General features: G+C 55.1%; 1 protein-coding gene across 2 annotated transcripts in view; it reads left to right on the top strand.

Moving 5' to 3' along the window:
* LOC104633534 (receptor-type tyrosine-protein phosphatase V-like) overlaps positions 1 to 14,631 on the top strand; it is a 35,614-nt gene extending 20,983 nt beyond the window's left edge. Inside the window, exons 22-39 of one of the 2 annotated variants that reach the window (XM_075775744.1) lie at positions 131 to 257; positions 586 to 633; positions 1,070 to 1,163; positions 2,089 to 2,179; positions 3,307 to 3,383; positions 4,205 to 4,339; positions 4,896 to 5,018; positions 5,506 to 5,666; positions 6,026 to 6,161; positions 6,766 to 6,845; positions 7,615 to 7,702; positions 8,203 to 8,293; positions 8,846 to 8,922; positions 9,283 to 9,417; positions 9,934 to 10,056; positions 10,583 to 10,740; positions 11,408 to 11,543; positions 13,986 to 14,631. In XM_075775744.1, the coding sequence (XP_075631859.1) occupies positions 131 to 257; positions 586 to 633; positions 1,070 to 1,163; positions 2,089 to 2,179; positions 3,307 to 3,383; positions 4,205 to 4,339; positions 4,896 to 5,018; positions 5,506 to 5,666; positions 6,026 to 6,161; positions 6,766 to 6,845; positions 7,615 to 7,702; positions 8,203 to 8,293; positions 8,846 to 8,922; positions 9,283 to 9,417; positions 9,934 to 10,056; positions 10,583 to 10,740; positions 11,408 to 11,543; positions 13,986 to 14,045 (1,940 nt within the window). In that variant the 3' untranslated portion in view covers positions 14,046 to 14,631. Of the gene's footprint in view, positions 1 to 130; positions 258 to 585; positions 634 to 1,069; positions 1,164 to 2,088; positions 2,180 to 3,306; positions 3,384 to 3,724; positions 3,783 to 4,204; positions 4,340 to 4,895; positions 5,019 to 5,505; positions 5,667 to 6,025; positions 6,162 to 6,765; positions 6,846 to 7,614; positions 7,703 to 8,202; positions 8,294 to 8,845; positions 8,923 to 9,282; positions 9,418 to 9,933; positions 10,057 to 10,582; positions 10,741 to 11,407; positions 11,544 to 13,985 lie in introns of those variants that run through there. The other variant, XR_012838901.1, reaches the window with a different exon arrangement.
* Positions 14,632 to 19,589: the final 4,958 nt, after the last annotated feature.

The raw sequence follows: 19,589 nt of genomic DNA, 5'->3' as shown, positions 1-19,589 counted from the left end.
TGGCTGTGTAGATTAGAGATAATTAACAACCTTGGCAAGCCAGAGGGTGATCGTAGGCGGTGGCAAATACAATAAAAAAACGCAGCCATTTACTGGATCTTCTGTCCGTTCTCTCACTTTTGTATTCCAGCTGCTGGATCCGGTGCAGGCACAGGTCCACTCTCAATGCCAATAATCGCTGGAATCATCGTGGGATTTCTTTTAACACTTGCAGCTATTTTTGCTTTGGTCTACTGGAAACAGCTCAGAGCAAAGAGGTGAGGGTGAGCCATCTCTTACACAGTGGGTGCAGGCTGAGAAACCCAACCTTCATTGCCAGGCCAGGAAGAAGAGCAGTGAGAGGGTATAAACAGAGATTTAGGCAAAGCAGGACACCCGCTAGTGGAGTTGTGCCTGGCAAGCACAGAAGCAAAAAGCAGAGGGGAGAGGGGAGCTGCTTGTGTGCAATTAATTCACAGAACCCTACACGTGTGCACAGCAGTGTGCTGGATGCAAGCTGTCTGCTCACAAGTGCTCCAAGAGCCAGCAGTACGCAGTACCCTCACAGCATCTGTCCCTGTAACATCTTCCATGCTCTGATTCTAGAACCAAGAAGAGTAGCCTGCCCCAGGAAATGGTGACCTACAGCTTGAGGTGAGTGCTGGAGTCTTCCCTCTCTGCATGCCCCACTGCAAGTCCCAGAGTCCTTCACCGATTTCTTTCTCCTGCTTTGACTCAGGAAATATCCCACTCTGTCTCCTCTCCCTCAGTTATTTTTTAAAACTTAGGCTTTCCTATGTTCAGTATTTATTGCCCAGCTCAAATCTGGGTCAATGCATTGTCCACACCTCCTCTGCAAGACTTCTGCAGTAGGAGAATATCCTCATTATCCTGAAATCCCTCCCAGTATTTAAACAATGCTCTGTTGGACCCACTTCCCTGGGCAATGACGTGGGCAATAAACCATCCCTGTGTGTGTGCATCCAGGTACTGCAGGTCACAAGCTGGGCTGTCTCATTGGCCACCTGACTGGCCTGCCAGACCTCCCAATAGCTAAGGCAAGTTTTCCTCTGGACTTCATTTCATGCAGACATGTCCATCGGCCAATTCCCATACAGAACTTCAAGCAGTACTATGAGATGAAGACAGCAAGTGCTAACCACGCTTTTTTCCAGGAGTTTGAGGTGAGATGAGACTCTACAAGAGATGAGACTTAATTTCCCCTCTAGGTAGCTCATGCCCTAGCTGTTGGGTGGCCTGTACGGACTCCTCATCTCCAAGGACAGTAACCCATCTCTCTAGCAATCCAACCACCCTACTAGGCAGTCTTGGAGGCCATAGATTGGATGGACCAAGTGATCAGGCAATTCCTTTGCTCAAAACCTGTTTTGTTCAAGTTCTGGTAGAAATACATGTTGTCTGTGGTGTGAGGTGAACTAGCACTGTCCACAGCTGCTGGTGAACAAAGCAAAGGGCCCCAGGCCTGGACTGGAGGTGAAGATGCTGAGTGCTGTTGCAATGAGATCCACCTTGACAGTGTTAGAAAGAGCCTGCAGCCAAAAGGAAGGTTGAGGAGCACTCTGAGAGCTATAGGGCCAGACTGTGAAATTCACCTCAGGCTGCCTTCACTGGGTCCCACTGCCAGCACCTGCAGGCTCTGAATTGTTCTGCTGCCAGCATCTTTGAAAGTCCCGTTGGCAATTTTAGACCCTCCTCAGATCATCCTTATCTGGCCTTCTGAGTGAGGACAGAGGCAGAAGCAGCACAAGATATTTCTGGTTTTGCAGCACAAGATGTTTCTGTTTTCTCAGCACAAAATGCTCGGAGCTTCTTGGTAGATTTCTGATTTCTGAGAAGTTTTTTTTCCTCAATACTTGTTCTTGGGCTTGTTTTCTTTTAAATACAAACAGTGCTGTTGGGAAAGGTGCTGGGAAAAGCCACCTATGGCTCAGAGTTCACAGGCCATACTGAGGGAGGGTAGAGCAGTTCCCTGTGCAAAGGTGACCTTCTTGAACCACCTGACAGAGCCCTTGGCCATGAGCAGGGAGTTGGGTTGACCAGGAGCTCTCCAGAGAGACATTTGTGCTTATCTTCTCCCCTGTCCTACAGGAGCTGAAGGAAGTTGGGAAGGAGCAGCCGAAGGTGGAGGCCGAGCTACCAGCAAATGTCTCCAAGAACAGATATCCCCATGTGCTGCCCTGTAAGTGCTGTCCCCAGCATCCAGGGTGGGAGTTCACACTGCAATGCACAGGGACAGGCTCACCTTGCATCACTGCAGGGTTCACGGTGCCTGGCTCCTCTCCTGGGAGAAGAAGGAGTCTTGAAGTGGGCCTCAGTTTTCATTTTCCTGTTGGAGACTCAAGGCTTAGGGGTTGAGCCAGGGCTGAGCCAGCATCCTCAGCTCCTCCAGGAGGCTGCCAGGCAGGTGGTGGCTGAGCCCAGCTCAGGGATGGGTCCCAGCTGGAGACCAAAGGGGGACCATGAGTGTCCCATGGCTTCTCCAATGAGCCTCATGATACCAGCTCTGCTTTCTTACCCCCCTGCTAACCCAGCTGGCAGGCAGTGCTCACCTCTCCTGGGAGAAGGTGCCTGGCCAGGAACAGAGCCTCCACTCCAGAGCTAGCAGAGCTGCTGGGGCTTCTCCTGATGTGTTACCTAGGGGAAGAGGAGATGGCCATGTGTTGTGGTTTAACCTGGCAGGCAGCTAAAACCACCACACAGCTGTTCGCTCACTCCCCCCTCCCAGTGGGATGGGGGACAGAATTGAAAATGGAAAAGGAACAAAAAACTAATTGATTGAGATAAAAACAGTTTAATAGGACAAAATAAAAACAAAAATAAAAAAGGAAGATGATGATGATGATGATGATAATAATAATAATAATAATAATAATATATACAAAACAAGTGATGAACAGCACAATTTCTCATCACCCGAAGTCGATGCTCCACAAGACCCTGACCTGCCCCTCCTTCTGGCCCACTCCCTAGTTATATACAGAACATGATGTTGTATGGGATGTTGTATGGTATGGAATATCCCTTTAGCCAGTTTGGGTCAGCTGCCCTGGCTGTGTCCCCTCCCAGCTTCTTGCTCCGCCCCCCCCCTTCCCGTTGGCAGGGCAGTATGAGAAGCTGAAAAGTCCTTGACTGCTTGGCAACAGCTAAAACATCAGTGTGTGATCAACATTATCCTCATCCTAAATCAAAATCACAGCATTGTACCAGCTGCTAGAAAGAAAATTAAGTCTATCCCTGCCAAAACCAGGACACCATGTCTTGGTGAAGGGCTGCCTTGCAGGACCATGTGTGTATGGTCTTTTTCAGATGATCACTCTCGGGTCAAACTGAGCCAGCTGGGGGAGGATCCACACTCAGACTACATCAATGCCAACTTCATGCCTGTGAGTGCTCACTTGCCTTCTGCACAGAGACGTGGCCACGGGGCACCGTCAGAGAAACTCAGCCTGGATTGAGGTTGTGAGGGCTGGTAGGCAAGAGCTGCCACTGAAGTCACAGCTGGCACAGACTGGCAAGGAGTTGGGGGTCAGGTGGAGAGGCATAGTTGCCCTTTTAGCAGGGATTGATGGAGATTGTCAGACGCAAGTGCTCTGAATGTGGAGGTATGAGTGTGGGGAGACTGGCAAGGCTTCCTGCTTTCTTCTTGAGGACTACCCTCTTCCCATCCTCTCCCAGCTTACTGCCCTGTCTGTCTGTCTGCTCTTTCTCCTTCTGGTCTGTGCAGCTGCATTTGAACAACCCTGGAGCTGTGCCCACATCCCCCATCCGGGAGATTTTCCCAGGTAACAGGCAGGGCACACACAGCATGCACGCGCGGTTGTGTGGATCCGCGGGGCATGTGTGTGTCAAAGGGGCAAAGAAGCAGCCTGAGACCTTGCATGCTCACCCTACCTCCAGCAATGACTGGGGAGCACAAGACCCAGATCTGTCTTCCCCTGGTTAGGCTCAATGAGGAACTACTTGGAGGGAAACGGCAGGGGTCACGTCTTTATTCTAAATGTGTAGAGAGCATGTGTTGGGCAGCACATGCTTCCTGTGAAATTAGCTGCTTCTGAGATCAGCTGCCTGGGAACTGTGTCCGCATGGGCTAAGGGCAACGGGCATTTCTCCGTCTACCGCAAAAGCAGATCAGGCACTGACTCTGTCTCAGGGCAGGATCCACCTGCCTCAGCAATTTGCCAACTCCTGTCTGCCTCTTGCTCAGGGCTACACATCCCAGCAGGAGTTCATTGCCACCCAGGGGCCCCTGAAGAAAACAATAGAGGACTTCTGGAGGCTGGTGTGGGAGCAGAACGTCTGCAACATCATCATGCTGACAGTGTGCATGGAGAACGGGCGGGTAAGTCGGCACTACTGGGCTTCTATGTGCCAGCCCCATCCAAGCCCAGATGTGGTCGTGTGAGCTGAGCCCAGGGCTGGGTTTGTGTCCTCCGCCAACCCCTGCTCAGATGTGCCTCCAGGGTGAGCACAGGCCACACAGCTTCCCCAACAGGCCATCTGAGAGGGAACAGAGGCTGATGTGCAGCTCAGTGTTAGCTTGGGGTAGGAAGGACCAGAAGTGGAGCTTAGCTGGAGCCATGCCCATTACCCTCAGATGTTTCTGCACTGTCTGAAATTACCACTTGCCTCTGGATGAGACATGTCACACAGGCTGTTCCTCCAGTCTCCAGGGATGATGAGACCCACACAGGTCCTTTTCTCTGGAGGAGGCTGAGATCCAAACAAAGGGGAGGTGGGGGAGTGCCATACAAAGCTCCTGGTGGGCCAGGGAAGCATCCCTGCCTGCTCCCCACACAGCTGCTGCTCTCCAGATGCTCCCAGGGACCCAGGAGGTCACCCAGTGGGACCTGGGCCCTCACTGGCCTCACTGGGACCCCGTCTTTCCTGTGTTCTAGGTCCTCTGTGATCACTACTGGCCATCTGAATGTGCCCCAGTCTCCTACGGGCAGGTCCGGGTCCACCTGCTGACGCAGAGCAGCTCCGAGGAGTGGACCATGCGCGAGTTCAAACTGTGGCACGTGAGTGAGGACCCAAGAGGATGGGCTAGGGACCTGCCAAGGGCTGGGAGTTTGCATGGGATGCAGTGGTGTTTCTCCTTGGTGATGGTGGTATAATTTCCTTTCCCTGCCATTAGCGGGGTTCAAAGACCCAATCCCCTGCAGAGCAATCAGTCACTGTCAACGTGTATCACCCTTGCTGTCCACCCTTGCTCTCTTCTTTCCATGTCCCTGCACTGGGACACAGCCTGCAGCTTCAAGGGCACGTTCCCTGGCAGTCAAAGGCAGGTCTCCTCCTTGCCACCTCCACGTGCCTCCCCATGGCAGGGGACCGTGGGGGAGGACAGGAGAGCAGGAGCCACCAGGCAGTGCAGCAGACCTGACGTTGGCTCTTCCTTGCAGCTGAGTCGGGTGTCCCCAAGTCCCTGGGTGCTCCCAGGGCTGTGGGGTGCATGCATGCCCCTGTCCTGGCGGGCTGTATGCTGATCACCAACATCCTCCCTGGCAGGAAGGTCTCCGGGCAGAGCGGCACGTGTCCCACCTGCACTACACGGCGTGGCCTGACCATGGGATCCCGGAGTCCACGACTTCTATTATGACCTTCAGAGAGCTGGTGCGGGAGCACATCCAGAGCACCAAGGACGCGGGGCCGACCCTTGTGCACTGCAGGTGAGGCTCTGCTCCGGGGGGTGGCAGGAGGGAACAATGGGAGAGGGCAAGGGAGGCAAGGGTCCTCCTCATACACAAACTGGGAGGGAAAGCAGTGCCCAGGAGACACAGCTGGTCTGTAGAGAGTCTCCTGCTTGGCTGCTGGGGATTACAGGTCTGCTTGCTGCCTGCCCCCCAATCCCAGGGGCCAGGGTGGCTGGAGATGGTCAGCACCAACCCAGGGAAGTGTGAAGGCTCCTCAGCCCCATGCTGTGCTGGGACCAGTGCCCCAGGGTGCTGGGAGCCATGTCTAGCAGCAGGAGGGGAGCCCATGGCTGTGGGGTCACGCAGTGTTTAACCCTTGCTGCCTGTGCTCTCAGCGCCGGGGTGGGCCGCACTGGCACCTTCATTGCCCTGGACCGGCTGCTGCAGCAGATGAAGCAGGAGAAGGTGGTGGACACTTTTGGTGTTGTTTACACCTTGCGGATGAACCGTTACCTGATGATTCAGACCCTGGTAAGACCTCTGCTCCCTCTTCCCCCCAGCCCCTTGCTCCATGGCATAAAAGCTAGCCGGGCTGGCAAACAGATGAGCTGGCCAGCCAGCCCCAGCACCCCCAGGCTGGTCCCCAACCTGACACTGCGTCACAGTGCCACTCCAAGCACCAGCTCAGCTGGAGTGGAAATTGCTCTTCTGTGGGGGTCTCCAGCAGGTCATACCCTGCCAGACCCTCAGCAGCAACATATACAGTCTCAGAGCCCTCCCAGGAGGCTCAGCAACACCCCAGAGCGAGCACCTAGGAACAGGATCAGGCCCTTTGCAGGCAATTCTTAACCCACACCGTGTTGTTGGCCTGTGATGCTCCACAGGCAATCTAATATTGCTAGTACTCGGGGTTGGGACAAAGTGTCAGTACTACCCTTCAGCACAGACAGACTCACCCAGTGGAGGAATACAGGGGCTCTGAGATTGAAGTAGCCAGGACCTTTTGGGGATGAATGTAGGACTTCTGGGGCATGAATGTAAGACATCCTCTGCCCACTATGCAGTGCCATTCCCACCCTTTCATGCTGCCTGCGTGGTACAAAGCTCTACATTGCTGTCTGCCTTTGCCTTCCAGTCCCAGTATATTTTCCTGCACAGCTGTATCCTGGACAAGATCTTGGAGGAACCACTCCTGGGTTTATCGGGAACTGAGAGGTAAGAACCTGCTGCATTTTACCTGCCACTCTACCCACCAGGGACCCTGACCCTAGCTTGAGCCTTGGCTCCAGGACAGAAGGACGAGGAAGCCCAGCCAGCTGTCCCACCCAGTGTTTTGAGAGGGGTCAGCCCAAGGCTGGTTGTTCCCTGCAGCATGGGGAGCCCAGCCCAGAACTAGGTATGAGCCACTGGGCACACTGGGAGGGCTTGGGGCACCACATCTTCCTTTCCTGCAGTGCCAGCCTCCGGGGCTACACCAATGCCAAAGAGCTGCAGAGCTGTCCTGGGAAAGGCATTTTGATCAGCCCCTGATTTTCCAACCCACAGGGATGCCCTAGAGATGGGTTCAAACTGGAGGGGCTCATGGCAGCTGGATGGCCTTGGGAAGTCCATTCTAATGGAGGCCAAGAGGAGGGAGCTGGGTCAGGCTAGGCATGGCTTTGCCCACCTACATTGTTGTCTCTGAGGCTACATCAGGAGGTCACATAACTCTTTATGGTCAAATTGTGTCCTCCCTCATGCAGAACAGGATGCCCTTGTCCTTGCTGCATCTTGGGAACAGGCCCTGGGCTTTGCCACACCTAAGACATGCTGTTGTCTAGGGGAGAGCAGGTTGGCATGGGCCAAAGCTGTGCTGGGGGCCTGCAAGGGCCCCAGCATTTGAGGGGCGAAGGTCTGCCTACAGGCCTGTCCACCTACTGCAGACGCAGCCTGGATGCTGCTGAGTTTGCTCAACCTCACCCTTACCCCCAGTTTCTCTCCCCAGGTCCTGCCCCATCCCACTGAAAAGCTTTGCTCAGCACTACGCCCAGAAGGCGGCCAAGTCCCATGTGGGCTTCCTGAGGGAGTACGAGGTGAGAGCTGTCCTGGGCAGGGTGCAGGGAGTGCTGCCATGGCTGTGTGCACTGGGGGGACCTGGGGAGCAATTGCACCTGGTCAGGCTGGGGGACACCCAAGAAGTGCCTCCTGAGTGAGTCCCATGCCCCAGTTTCCACGTGCCTGGATGTCCTGGCAGTGTTTCCTCTCCATGGCATGGTGTCCACAGGCACATAGCTCCCTCACGCATCCTGCACTCATCAGGGTCTGTCCATGACCCCCTCCTTTCCCCATGCAGGGTAGGGATCTATCTGAACACCATTCTCTACAGAGAGATGCAGCCATCTCCTGACAGCATGGAGCAGACCTGGCAGCCCACCCCAGAGGTGGTCACATAGCACCCCTGCTAAGGCTTCTGCATGTGCAGCTATAACCACTCCTCTGCCAAGGCCAGATGTCCTCAGGACTCCCCAGTTCCTCCTGCTCCTCCTGACCCTTCCCTGCTTACTGCTTCCTCCACTCTCTTTCATTCTGGCAGACCCTCCTAGAGGTTGTCAAGGAAGAAGCCAGCTCTGCAACACCATCTTCAGGCAACCAGCAGTCACGACCCTCTTCTAGCATCCTCCCATGTAAGTGCTGTGACACCTTGCATCCTCTTCCATCCTGTACCTGCGTTGAGCATAGGTGGGTTTGTTCAGCTCAGAGGAGAGAAGGCAAAGGAGAGGTCTTATTGCTATCTTCAGTTACCTGCTGGGAGGGCACAGAGAAAATGTAGTCTTCTCAGAGATGCACCATGGAAGGACAAGAGGCAATGGGGATAATTTGGAAGAGAATCCAACTCAGTATGAGGAAAAAAGAGTTCCCATGAAGGTGGCCAAACACTGGAGCAGGAGCCCAGAGCATCTTCAGGCTCTCCATCCTTGGAGATATGCAGATCTCCATTGCCCAAGACACTGAGCAACCTGCACAACACGTATCTGCTTTGAGTAGGAGGTTGGGATAGAGACCTGTCTTTAGGGTACCAACATCCATGAGCTGAACAAGACCACTGCAGAGGGGAGCACCTTTACAGAGAAATGGTGAATGGGGGGGTTGGATTTGTGTGGCTGCGCAGTCGGTCTGCAGGAGCTGTGTGAGCACAAGTCTGACCTGGATCCCTCCATCTCCCACGTATTTTGCAGACGATCGCTCCAGAGTGAAGTTTTCTCTGCTGGAACAGGGCCCTTTCTCAGGTCTCCTGCAGGTGTGGCATGTCCCGGTGAGTCTTACCTCCAGCAGTAATGACCACCCCCATGCCTGGGTCCCACAGGCAGCAGGTGATGCTCCCCTTTCCTCACCATGCTCCTGCTCCCTGCTGGTTCCTGCACTGCTCCACTGGTCACTGCTGCTGTGATCTTGTGTGGACAAGAGGTACTGTGGGGATTGAGGATGTGCCTTCCCTCACCTGCCCAGTTTGGGCTGTCCTCACTTCCTTCCCTCGGTGCTTTGTCCTCTCTCTTTGCCTCCTGACCTGCTGAGCTTCCCTTCTTTGCCTGGCCTCTCCTGCAGCCACCTGGGCTGACGGGGTACCTGTGCCACCCTGTCCAGCAGGAGAGTGATGTTCTTGTTCCCCACTCAGGGCTGCAGCTCCAACAGGGAGTACCTGGCTGTCCAGGGGCCTGACAAGTTGACCATGGAGGACTTCTGGACCCTGGTGTGGGAACAAGATGTTCACACCATCCTAACACTTCTGCCATGGCAGGAGAAGGGGGAGGTAAGGCACCATGCCTGCCTGTGCCATGGCAGAGCAGGGATCTGTGTAATGGAGCTGGAAGCTAGCATAGCTTTGAAACTTGAACTCTCCTCACTGCCTCCTGACACCTGGGTGCAAATCCAGCTTAGCTAAGGCTGAACTTTTCCTGTGTCAAAGTGCTCCCACTGCTTGTCATGGGAGACAGGTTCTGGCTGCCCACCATGAGATCCATGGACCTTGACTCAGCTGGTGCTCTTCAAGCTGCATCTCCATGGTCCCCAAGGACAGCAGCTCCATCTGAGGTGGAGGGTGTTTGCTGAGCAGATTCTGATTCCCAAGCAGCTCTGTGTTAACAGGGAAGCTGGCTGGAATCTGCTGTTGTTTCCGAAAACTCTCCCAGGGTTTAGCCAGGGGAGGAAATGACATGCAGTGATATTCGGGATGCTCTGGTCCAATCCCATCACAGACCCCTGTGATGGTGACTGATCTGAAACATGGCAGCCATCAACATGAAGCCAAACTTGCTGTTGCACACAGGTCCCAAGTGAGGCGTGCTGGCCCCTGGAAGGAGACTCTCTCTGCACAAAGATGTTGACCATCCAGTGTGGCACAGAGAAGCTTGTCTCCGGATGGAGGTGTATCCAGCTCAAAATGAAACATGTATGTGTTGACAGGGCTGGTGTGGCTCCGACTGCCTGAGATGTTCTTCACTGCTAGCAAACGGGTCTGTAGGGGCAAGGGCTGAAAGGTCCATGGAGACTTGTTCGAGCTGCAAGAACAGAGAGCCAGCAGTCCACAAATGCAGGAGGGAATCTAGATTGCGACATCCAGAAGAACATCTGCTGAGTGAACATAGGAGATGCACAGGAGAGGCTTAGAGGCTTCCCCCACCCCTTGCTGATTGATAGGTTTTTCTGACCCTCTGTGAAAAGGCCCACACAGTTATCAGTCTCCCTCTCACGAGGCAGGTCGGGGTGCCATGGGGAAGGAGAGCAGGTTGCCAGAGGCACCACAACCCCTGCATGGGTGATGGGCAGTGCCCCAGCAGAGACTGTCTGGACAGCTTTACAGAAGCTAGTTACTTGGGAAAATATCTGACAGCCTCAGGATTGGAGAGCTGGGACCCCTCTGCATCCAAACTCACCCATCCCTCCCCAACAGCCATGTCAACTCTTTGTCTCACCAGGAGAAGAAAGCAAAGGAGAGGCAGGTACAACGGTTCCTATACACGCTCTGGAGCAGCAAGAAACAGCCAGATGTCCAGAGCCTGGTAGAGCTCCTCACTGCTGTCAGGCGGTGCATGCCCCACCGGAAGAGAGCCGGTCCTCTCCTGCTGCACTGCAGGTACATCATGTTACTGCTCCATCCATGGGCAGCCTCACAGAGCTGGTACCCACCAGGTACCAGTGCTTTGGCATGGCCACCAACAAGCCTGTACACTCCACCAAGGACCCCAAGGCTTTGGGGCATGTTGAGAGTAGGTCAGTGGGAGCCAGGGAAGCTCTGAGCCTGGGAGGTCAGGTGAAGCAGTGCTCTGCCAAGCGCTTGGGAGAAGGGAGGGCAAACAGGGCTGGCCCAGGGGCCAGTGTGCATGGAGCAGGCACTCCTGGGCTGAGGTGCCCAGGCCAGCTCTCGGCTGACTGCTAGGATCTTGGGAGCAGCCCTGATGTCCTCACCTGCTTGCAGCCAGGGAGAGCTCAAAGTTCCACAGGAGCCAACACAGCCAGCACATCAGCAGAGCTGGCTTGGGTGAGGGATGCACAGCTCAGCAGGGCAGGGCGGGCTGGGTCTCCAGGCTCCTTCAACAGGCGCTTTGGGGTCCCATCCCCCTGGTCAGCACAGGGCTTCCTAACTCCTAGACCAGTGCTCACAGTCCCCTATCCCCACCGTACTCAGTTGCTGCATGTTTTCTCATGGGTCCTCTGACTTCTTGGGCTGGTGCCCACTTCCAAAGAGGTTCAGCTCAGCCTGGCGTGGCATCAGTCACCTCACCCTCCATTGTCCCTTGCAGCAATGGTGTGAGCCAAATGGGAATGCTGATCTCCCTGGATTGCCTCTTGCACCAGATAAAAGCTGAGAGAATCGTGGATGTCTACGGGGTGACCCTCCAGCTGACAAGGAGCTGCTGTCTCATGACGCCAACTCTGGTAGGTGGGAAAGAGGAAGGGTGGTGGGCTGGGCAGAACAGGACATTTATGCTGAGCTGCCTGGAGCTGGCAGCATGCTGCCCACTCCCCAGGTGCTACCTGCCACCTGGGAGCCTGTCCAGCCTACACAGGGATTTATTCCATGCTTCCTCTGCCAGCCACCAAGGGCTAAGGGCATTGTCTTTTCCCAGGGAAGGGCTTTCCATCTCCTCAGTTCTGGAGTTAAAATAGGTTAAATTGCATGTGAGCTCATGATAAGTGCCTTGCACTCTTCCCATTCTGCCCTGGAAAACGTGAAGTACTGGTTTCATCCTGCATGATGAGCCTGCCTGCTCACACCAGCCTCTGACACGGCTGTCAGCCTGGGTACCCAGAATCTGCCAGGTTTCCCTGCGTCTGGTGCCTTTCCCTGCCGCATCCCCCATGCCCAGCGCCTGCTCCCAGTCCCTGCCTGCTGCCAGGGTTGGGGCTGCCTGCGAGGGGGTCGGTGGGACACCCTGCCACATTTGCAGCTGCCCTGCAGCTGTACAGGCTGTGGCACTGTCTGATGCTGCCGCAGCCGTGCCGTGCCATGCCAGCCCAGCCTCGCAGGCCTGCAGTGTGCTGCTCCTGATGGGCACTGGTGGCACAGATGCCCTCTGGACAGCGCTTTCATTTGCTTTGACCACTGAACGAGCTGATTCAGCATTCCTGGAAACCCTCCCCACAGGGGACAGCAGAATTAGGGCAGATCTCTCCAGGGCTTCCCAGCTGCAGAGCTGCCTGCGAGCAGCTAATCGCATTCTTAATTAATCTGAGCCATGCACATGGTGAGAGCCAGAGGAGGGCAAGGCATCTGCTGCCCCTGCTTCAGAGCTCCTTTGTATTTCAGCAGCGGTCTTGCCGAGCAGAGACACAATGTGCCCATAAAGGCACAGCAAGCGCTGATCAAAAGCCACTGCCCCACTGAGGGGGGGCAGTGGAGGCAGCTGCCTCCGCACCTTGCCACAAGCAGTGGTCGCTCTGATCCCGCCACGGCCAGCGGAGGACAGGCAGGGCAGCCCTCCAGCCCCACGCCACTGCCACGCGGCTGCCGGCCTCCTCCATCACTGCAGGGGCTTGCCGGGACCCCTTTATCCCTGCCAGGGACATGCTGCTGTCAATCCATGGGCATCAGCTGATTTTTTGGGGGTTTAGTACCAAACAAGGGGGAAGAAGAACCTCTGAGGGATTGTACGTGGATAACTGCCGGGTATTTAAGCACCCCCAGCTGCTGCGCGGCGCGTGTCTCTGGGCTCTTGCATTTAGCCAGGCACCGAGCGTGCCTGGCCTGAATCAGTCCTGGGCTGTCACTCCAGATTTCACAATTGGGCCAAGCTCACAGAAGACACGCTCTGGTGACCTGGAACCGCAGCCATTGTGTGATCTGTGGCTTTCGCGGCCCTTCAGTGGGCCTAAACCCACCGCTGGCAGGGGAGGAGGCAACTCGTGACTTGCAGCTTAGCCAGCGCATTAGCGAGCTGTGCGGGGGCCCTAATCCCCCCTTCCTGGCTGCCATGTGATTTCAACCCGCAGCATTTGCAGGCTGGCCCTGCCCTTCAGCTTTGTGCATTGCGTGCCACCTCATTCACCTTTCTCACACCTTGTCTTTCCCAGAGCCTTGCCGCGGTGGTGGTCAGTCCTGGGTGTTTTGTAGCCTGGCATCATTTTGGAGCAGCTTGGCGTTTAAGCAGAACCCCATATCAAATCCACAGTGGACTTGAGACCTCTGGACCCACATTTGGTGCTGGTGGATCATTTTCATAGAATCATAGAATGGTTAGGGTTGGAAGGGACCTCAAAGGTCATCTAGTGATCTTAAAAATAGAGAAACGATGCAACTGGGCTAAAACCACCCAGATCTTGTTGTCTGCCTCTGAGAGCTTGCAGAGATCTGCCCTCATCTGCTGTCAGCCCTTGACTCAGGTACGCTGAGACTACCTCCAAGGGAAACTCCTGCTCCAGAGGTCTTCCCTCCTGACCTCAGGACCACAGACCCTGTGCACTCCAGCAGGGCAGAGCTCTCCCTGCTCCGTGCTCTGCATTATCACTGGAGTTGCTCTTCAGTCTTGTTTTGGATGCAAACACCATGGCACATCCAAAAGCTGCTGGGGCACTTTGAGGAAGTCCGATGACGTTGTTCCTCTCATGCCGCAGTGCAATTTGCCTTCAGGTGTTCTGAGTGGGGATGATGAAGCAGGAGGAAACAAACATGGTGTAACTACAGCTCCAGGCCTAATTCTTCCTTTCTGGGCAACTCTGGTGACACAGGACAAACGCGGACCACTTGGGACAGCAAATCCTGCTCTACCATCAGATGCTGTTAGTTAATTAGGACCTTTTAAGGCAAATGGCAGGGTTAGTCCTGCAGCCAGCAGGTGTCTGTCAGAAACCTGACTCCAGACCTCCCTTTCTCTTTTGCAGGACCAGTACATGTTCCTGTACACCTGCATCCGCGACATCATCGCACAGAAACAGCCCTAGCACCGCTCGGCACTACCTGGCACCGTCCTGCCCTCCACCTCTGCGGGACCCTGTCCAGAGCCAGGAGCTGGGGTGAGAGCACCATGGGGGTCCTGGCACAGAGCAGCGAGAGAGGACCCACTGCGGCACTGCCACCAACGCTTCCTACATGGTGTTAGCAGTGACATGGGGTCTCCTGAGCAGATGGGCAGTGCTGTCGTGCCATGCACTGGTGCAGCCCCTCGGTGCAGACATGGTGAGGGGCTGTGTGGGATGCTCCCCTGCTTTGGCCATGTCCTGGGATTTCTGGTGCCTGGAAGGTTTGTTAACCCCACTGCATTATGCAGCACCAGTGGTGGGGTTCTGTGGTGCCTTGTCCCTCAGCACAGAAGGGGCAGCCCTGGGCTTGTTCCTGGGCAGCCCAGGCACCCACAGGCTGCTGAGGTCTAACGTGAGCACTGGGCACCATGTTCTCTGTACAATCACGGGTGCAAGGTGTGCTGAGGTCTCAGACACCACTGTGGGCAGAGCGTGGTGGGAGCTGGCTTATCTCAGCTGAAGGACCAGTCTTAGGTACAAACAATAAACAGCCCTAGGAAAGAGTGCACTCATAAGGGTGGGTTGGCTTTTGTGGGGTCTCAGCGATGCCGAAGCCTTCCCCTGCTGCAGCACAGCAGCTGTTCCCAAACGAGCAGCTGTGTCCCTAGCCATGGGCAGAGGATGGGGTACCCTTGGTCAGTCCAGGTACTGCAGCCCAATGCACACAGCAGCTTCTGCTCACTGTCATCTGCTCCTGTTACTGAGGCAACACTTCTGCAGTGAGCCTCCAACCCACTCACAGCTTCATGAGGAAGAGACATATTTACTGATGAAGCCTGGGCTTGAAGTTATGAATCTGCTGGCTCACAAGAGCCAAGGACCAGGGCAAAGCCACCTGGTCCAGCTGACATTCTGGCAAGCAGCTGGCAACCCTGTGGCTTACTGCAGAGCACTGGTTGCTGCTCCAGGAGCTGGGTTGTCACATGTAGGGACACCACTGCCCTGCAAGCAGGGATGGCCATGCGCAGGCTGAAATTGCAAGTAGCGACTTGGATGGTTGAGCTCCAAGTGCAGGTCAGAAGGAAGAGTTAAAAAAAAAAAAAGCATGATTTCATGATCATATTCCTGGGGTAGAAAAAACCTATCTGGGAACCTGCTTACCCTCCTTCACCCTTTCAGGCAGCATGTTGTTATGGTACAGCCTCAAAGACCCCTGTCCCAGTCTGGGCCCACACTCCTACCCACAATACCATGCCCTGCGGGAGCTGCCTTGGGTGAGGAGGCACAACAACTGCGATGAGGAGGTCTCAAGACCTTCTGCAAGGAGTAGACAGCCCCAGGCTGGGACCACTCGTCCTACTGCCCCTATGTACAGACAGCTTCTCCCTCTTCCAAAACAAGGATGCTGCTGTCTGCACCCCAGAGTGGGACACGCAGAGCACCTAAGCATGGGCAACCATCAGCCATCCTAGCACTGGGATGATGCCTCAGTTGCAACTGGGTTTGACCCCCTCCTCCCAGATAACATTTTTCTCCTTGGCAGTTGCTGCGCCCACCCAACTCCTGTCCCCACCACGCACCAGTGCAGCTGCCAGCCATGTGTTCAGGCAGGGGTGGGAACCTGCCCCTTGCCCTTTGCACCCACTGCCCACATGTAGAAACAGGCAGCGCACAGCTGGGTAGGAGCAGCTTCTCCATGCACACAATATATCTTCCATAGTGCAGGTGGGGCTTCTCTGCTGCTCAGTCCCCTTTGCCATCTCCTCCTTCCCTCCATTCCCTGCTCCGCTCCCAGCATCATGATGCAGCACTCATGGGATAAAGGAAACCAAGATGGTGCAAGCCTTGGCCCCATACAAGGCTGTTTTTCCCCCCACTGTTCCCCCCACCCTGGGCACTCTGTGTGTGCAGTGCTCCCTTCACCACACGTCAGAGCATCCTGAGTAGCCCATGACCACCCTCATTCACCCTGACCTGGTAACTCCTAAACTGTGCTTCTGCTGCAGGATTCATAAGTGTCGCAGTAAGGAAACGTTTGCTCCCAGTGACAGCCCCCCCAGCCCAGTAAGCAGGATTGGTGGGGTCAAGCTGTTTGCTGCTCATGAGGTGTGTGCAGTTTGTAGCAGCAGCCACCTGCCATCATCTTCTGGGGCACCACGCGAGAACACACCAGTGCATGCTGGAGGCCTGACATAAAAGCAAGCAAGCTGCAAAATCAGATCTGCTCCAAAGAGTGACTGTCAAGAATTTTGGGTTGATAGGCTGGTGAGGGTTAGACCTGCCCAGCAGCAGCACAGGATCACACCGGTGTTGAGGGGTTTATCCCAACAGCCCCCAAGAAGGTGCTGTCTCAAAGACCATGTGTCCTGCTGCCACATGCACATAGAATCACCCTTCTTAGATGTCTATCAGAAACAACTCTGGTGTCCAGCGTTCACCCTCCAGCTCCAGCCAGCCTTAAAAATAATTCCTGGGCTACAAGACAGTAGCCTGTCTGTTGGGACCTGCAAGTCCACAGTCCTCTAACAAATCCCTACAAGGACAGTGACAGTGCTGGTACTTCCACACCAGAAGCCAAAGTCCATCCACTTGTCAGAGTCCTCACTGCCTTAGCCTCAGCACAGCTGACCTCCAAAGCTCATGAAGGCAGAGGTCCCTGTGCAGGAAAAGGTCTGGTGCTCATCCCCTCAAACGGGAGAAATGAAACAACCTGGATCAAAGTCTGACATCTCCCTGCTGGTGCTGTTGGACACAGCCTGAGACTCGCATTTGCTGTGCATGGCCCAGAAACCCCAGACGCTGAGTGTGGTGACATCTCAAAGGTGTGTGGAGATGTGAGCTTTAACTTGGTCTCCAATAGGCTCTTGTTCAAAGCGTGCAGTCTCCACTGAACACCAAGAAGCATTTTATCTGTATATCCCAAGATGGTTTATGATATGTAAAACACCTAATGTTCTTAGTCTCAGAAGATTTCAGGAATATATGCAGAGCACCGTGACCTGGGAAGTGGGGTCAGCTGCAGTGATAGTGAAGATGTAAAGGAGGAACCATTGCCACGAGGTAGCAGGAGCCTTGTGAGGGGTCCAGAAGCAGGATTACCAGGTCATCGTTGCTCCTTTGGCTGTTTGTCACCCCACAGTAGCCTGGAGTTCTGCACAGACAAGCCCTCCCTTACTCTGCCAAGCACAGCTATTGGGGTCTCCCAACAGCCTGGCCAGGACTGCATCCTCAGAAAGGCGCAGCTGCCAAGGATAAGGAGAGACAGGAATTCCCCATCTTTTCTGTTTTTCTGCAATCAATCAGAGCTACCCTGTGGCTTGCAGAGTCATTATGCCTGGGGCTTTGCTCAAAGCCGTATTCCCCATGGAGAGGGTCTAGGTCTGGCTCTACAGCTTGTGGCACAGGAGAGAGGCCTCAGATGGGGACAGTATTCCAGGGACTGCTTGTGGGCTCTTGCCTTTCGTGGAGAAGAGCAGGACCACATCCACATGAGATGACTTGGCCACCCCCCAGTTCATCCTTTGCTGATGGCAGTGACTGAGCAAGATGGGGAGTGAGTTCTGCTGGCACCCACCCCACCCCACCTCTCATCCCAGCAGGGCTCAGTTCAGCACAGCACTACCCATCCACCTTGACAGATGGGCTGCTGCACCAGGATTTTTCTACAGCCCCTTAGGAAAGTGCTCATGGGTCTTCTGCGTGTCCATGCACAGAGACGGTGGTCCCAGCCATCGGGCACAGCTACACACACCCAGGTAGGGCTGATGCATGGACCCAGGGCTCACAGCACAGAGTTGTGAGGAGCACTGGCTCCAGTCGTAAGGAAGCAAGTGAAAGCCATGGTGGAGGTCGCATGTTGCTGTCTGCAGAGCTTCCAGTCCAGGAGCAAGTGATCCCACAGCCCTCACATCTGGCTAGCACAACACAACAGTGTTTTCAGCAGAGCCAGCAGCCAAGATGAACCTGCAGACATCTGCAGCTGCTCTGGCAGGTATGAAGGGACCTTCTCATCAATGGGACAAGGATTTGTCATGCCAATGGGCTGACAGGTTTCACCCAGTGAGTTCGGTATGGCTGTGTCTGTGGCACAGCCCGCTGCTCTGTGTTTCACATCCAGTCTAACAGGAGGCTGACTTGGTGACGATGATGAATTTACGACCTCCCACCCACTGCTGCAGCGGAGTCTGGAGCCACAGATGCTTACAGAGGGTGTCGTGGGAGCTGTGGTTTGGATGAATAATTTTCCAGCCCTGCAGCTCAGAGCCACAAAACCCAGAGGGGGAGAGAGAGACAACAAAACAGTAAAACAAAACAAGCCTCCAGCGCGGGCCGCCCAGCGAGTTCTGGACCATGTCATGTTGTTCTTCATATTTAGCCTGCTCCAGTCTGGCAGCATCCAGCCACCACCCTCCTCCATCAGCCCCCGTGCAGAGGTCAAGACCCTGGAGATGAGCAGGACCATGTATATTCGGACCCCCCCTTCACACCTCCTTCCCTGCCTTCCCATGGCTTCCAGAGCAGGGGCAGGCTGGGTCAGCATTGCCAAGTGATGGGAGAGCCAGGGATACCCAACCCTCACATCTCCTGCAGAACCGCAGCCAGGGGAGCTTGCTGGTGACTGCTGGAGTGCCACAGCTGCTTGATCGCACAGATTCTCCACTCACCAGTGGTGACTCTCTGCCCTAGGCTCTCCCTGTCCTCTGCTCCCTCCAGGGCACAGAGAGTCCAGCAGCTGCCACGTCTTCACCCAACACAGTAACAGGGCATTGCTCCCACCACAGGGAGCCCATGGCCAGCCAAGCTGGCGCCAGGCTGTGTGGTGCCATGGTGTGGGGATGCCCACTGATCACTGTCTCTTCCACCTCAGCTGTACTAGTACCAGGGAGCAGGATGTTTGCAGCCTGTTCCTCCCCAGGATGTCCAGCATCAACTCTCATCAGCTACTGCTGCCAGCCACCTCCCGGAGAGCAGAAGTTCTGCGGCCAGATAGATTCAGGGCAGGTCTGAGCTGGAAGGGGAATTTCTCCTGGGACAGACAAGTAGGACCAGAGCTGAGGTTCCCTCTTCAACACCCTGCTGTTGCATGTGCTGGGCTTGCCATGGCTTTGGCTCCCTGACCCAGATGATGCAGGGACTTCAAAAGGGAAGGTCTTCGTGCATGTAGGACACTGAACCAGGTGTCTGGTCCACCTAACAGGTCTTCTACCTAGCTCTGCACCTCTGTCCCTCTTCTCTGCAGGGCACAGAGCCACCAGGCTGCCCCATGGCTTTTTGCAAGCAGTGCCTCCCAGAGCAAAGAGTTAAAGTGCAGCTGAGACTTGTGCTATCCTGTGCCCTGGGCATGAGGGAGGAACCGTCCCTGTTCCACTCTGTGTGACTTCATTGGCACCAGCCCTTACTGCTACCAGGTAGCACAGATGGAACAGCATGCTGGGCACTGCGGCTTTCTGCTTGTTTGCAAGCATTTGCATTTACATTTTGGAAAGCCTCTGAGAGCCCTTGCTGGGCCCAGACTCACCCGCAGCC

The sequence above is a fragment of the Balearica regulorum genome, chromosome 25 (genome assembly GCF_011004875.1).
Source record: "Balearica regulorum gibbericeps isolate bBalReg1 chromosome 25, bBalReg1.pri, whole genome shotgun sequence".
NCBI classification, from domain to species: domain Eukaryota; kingdom Metazoa; phylum Chordata; class Aves; order Gruiformes; family Gruidae; genus Balearica; species Balearica regulorum.
Note: the sequence above shows the minus strand (reverse complement) of the source record. Positions and strands in the feature narration are given on the sequence as shown.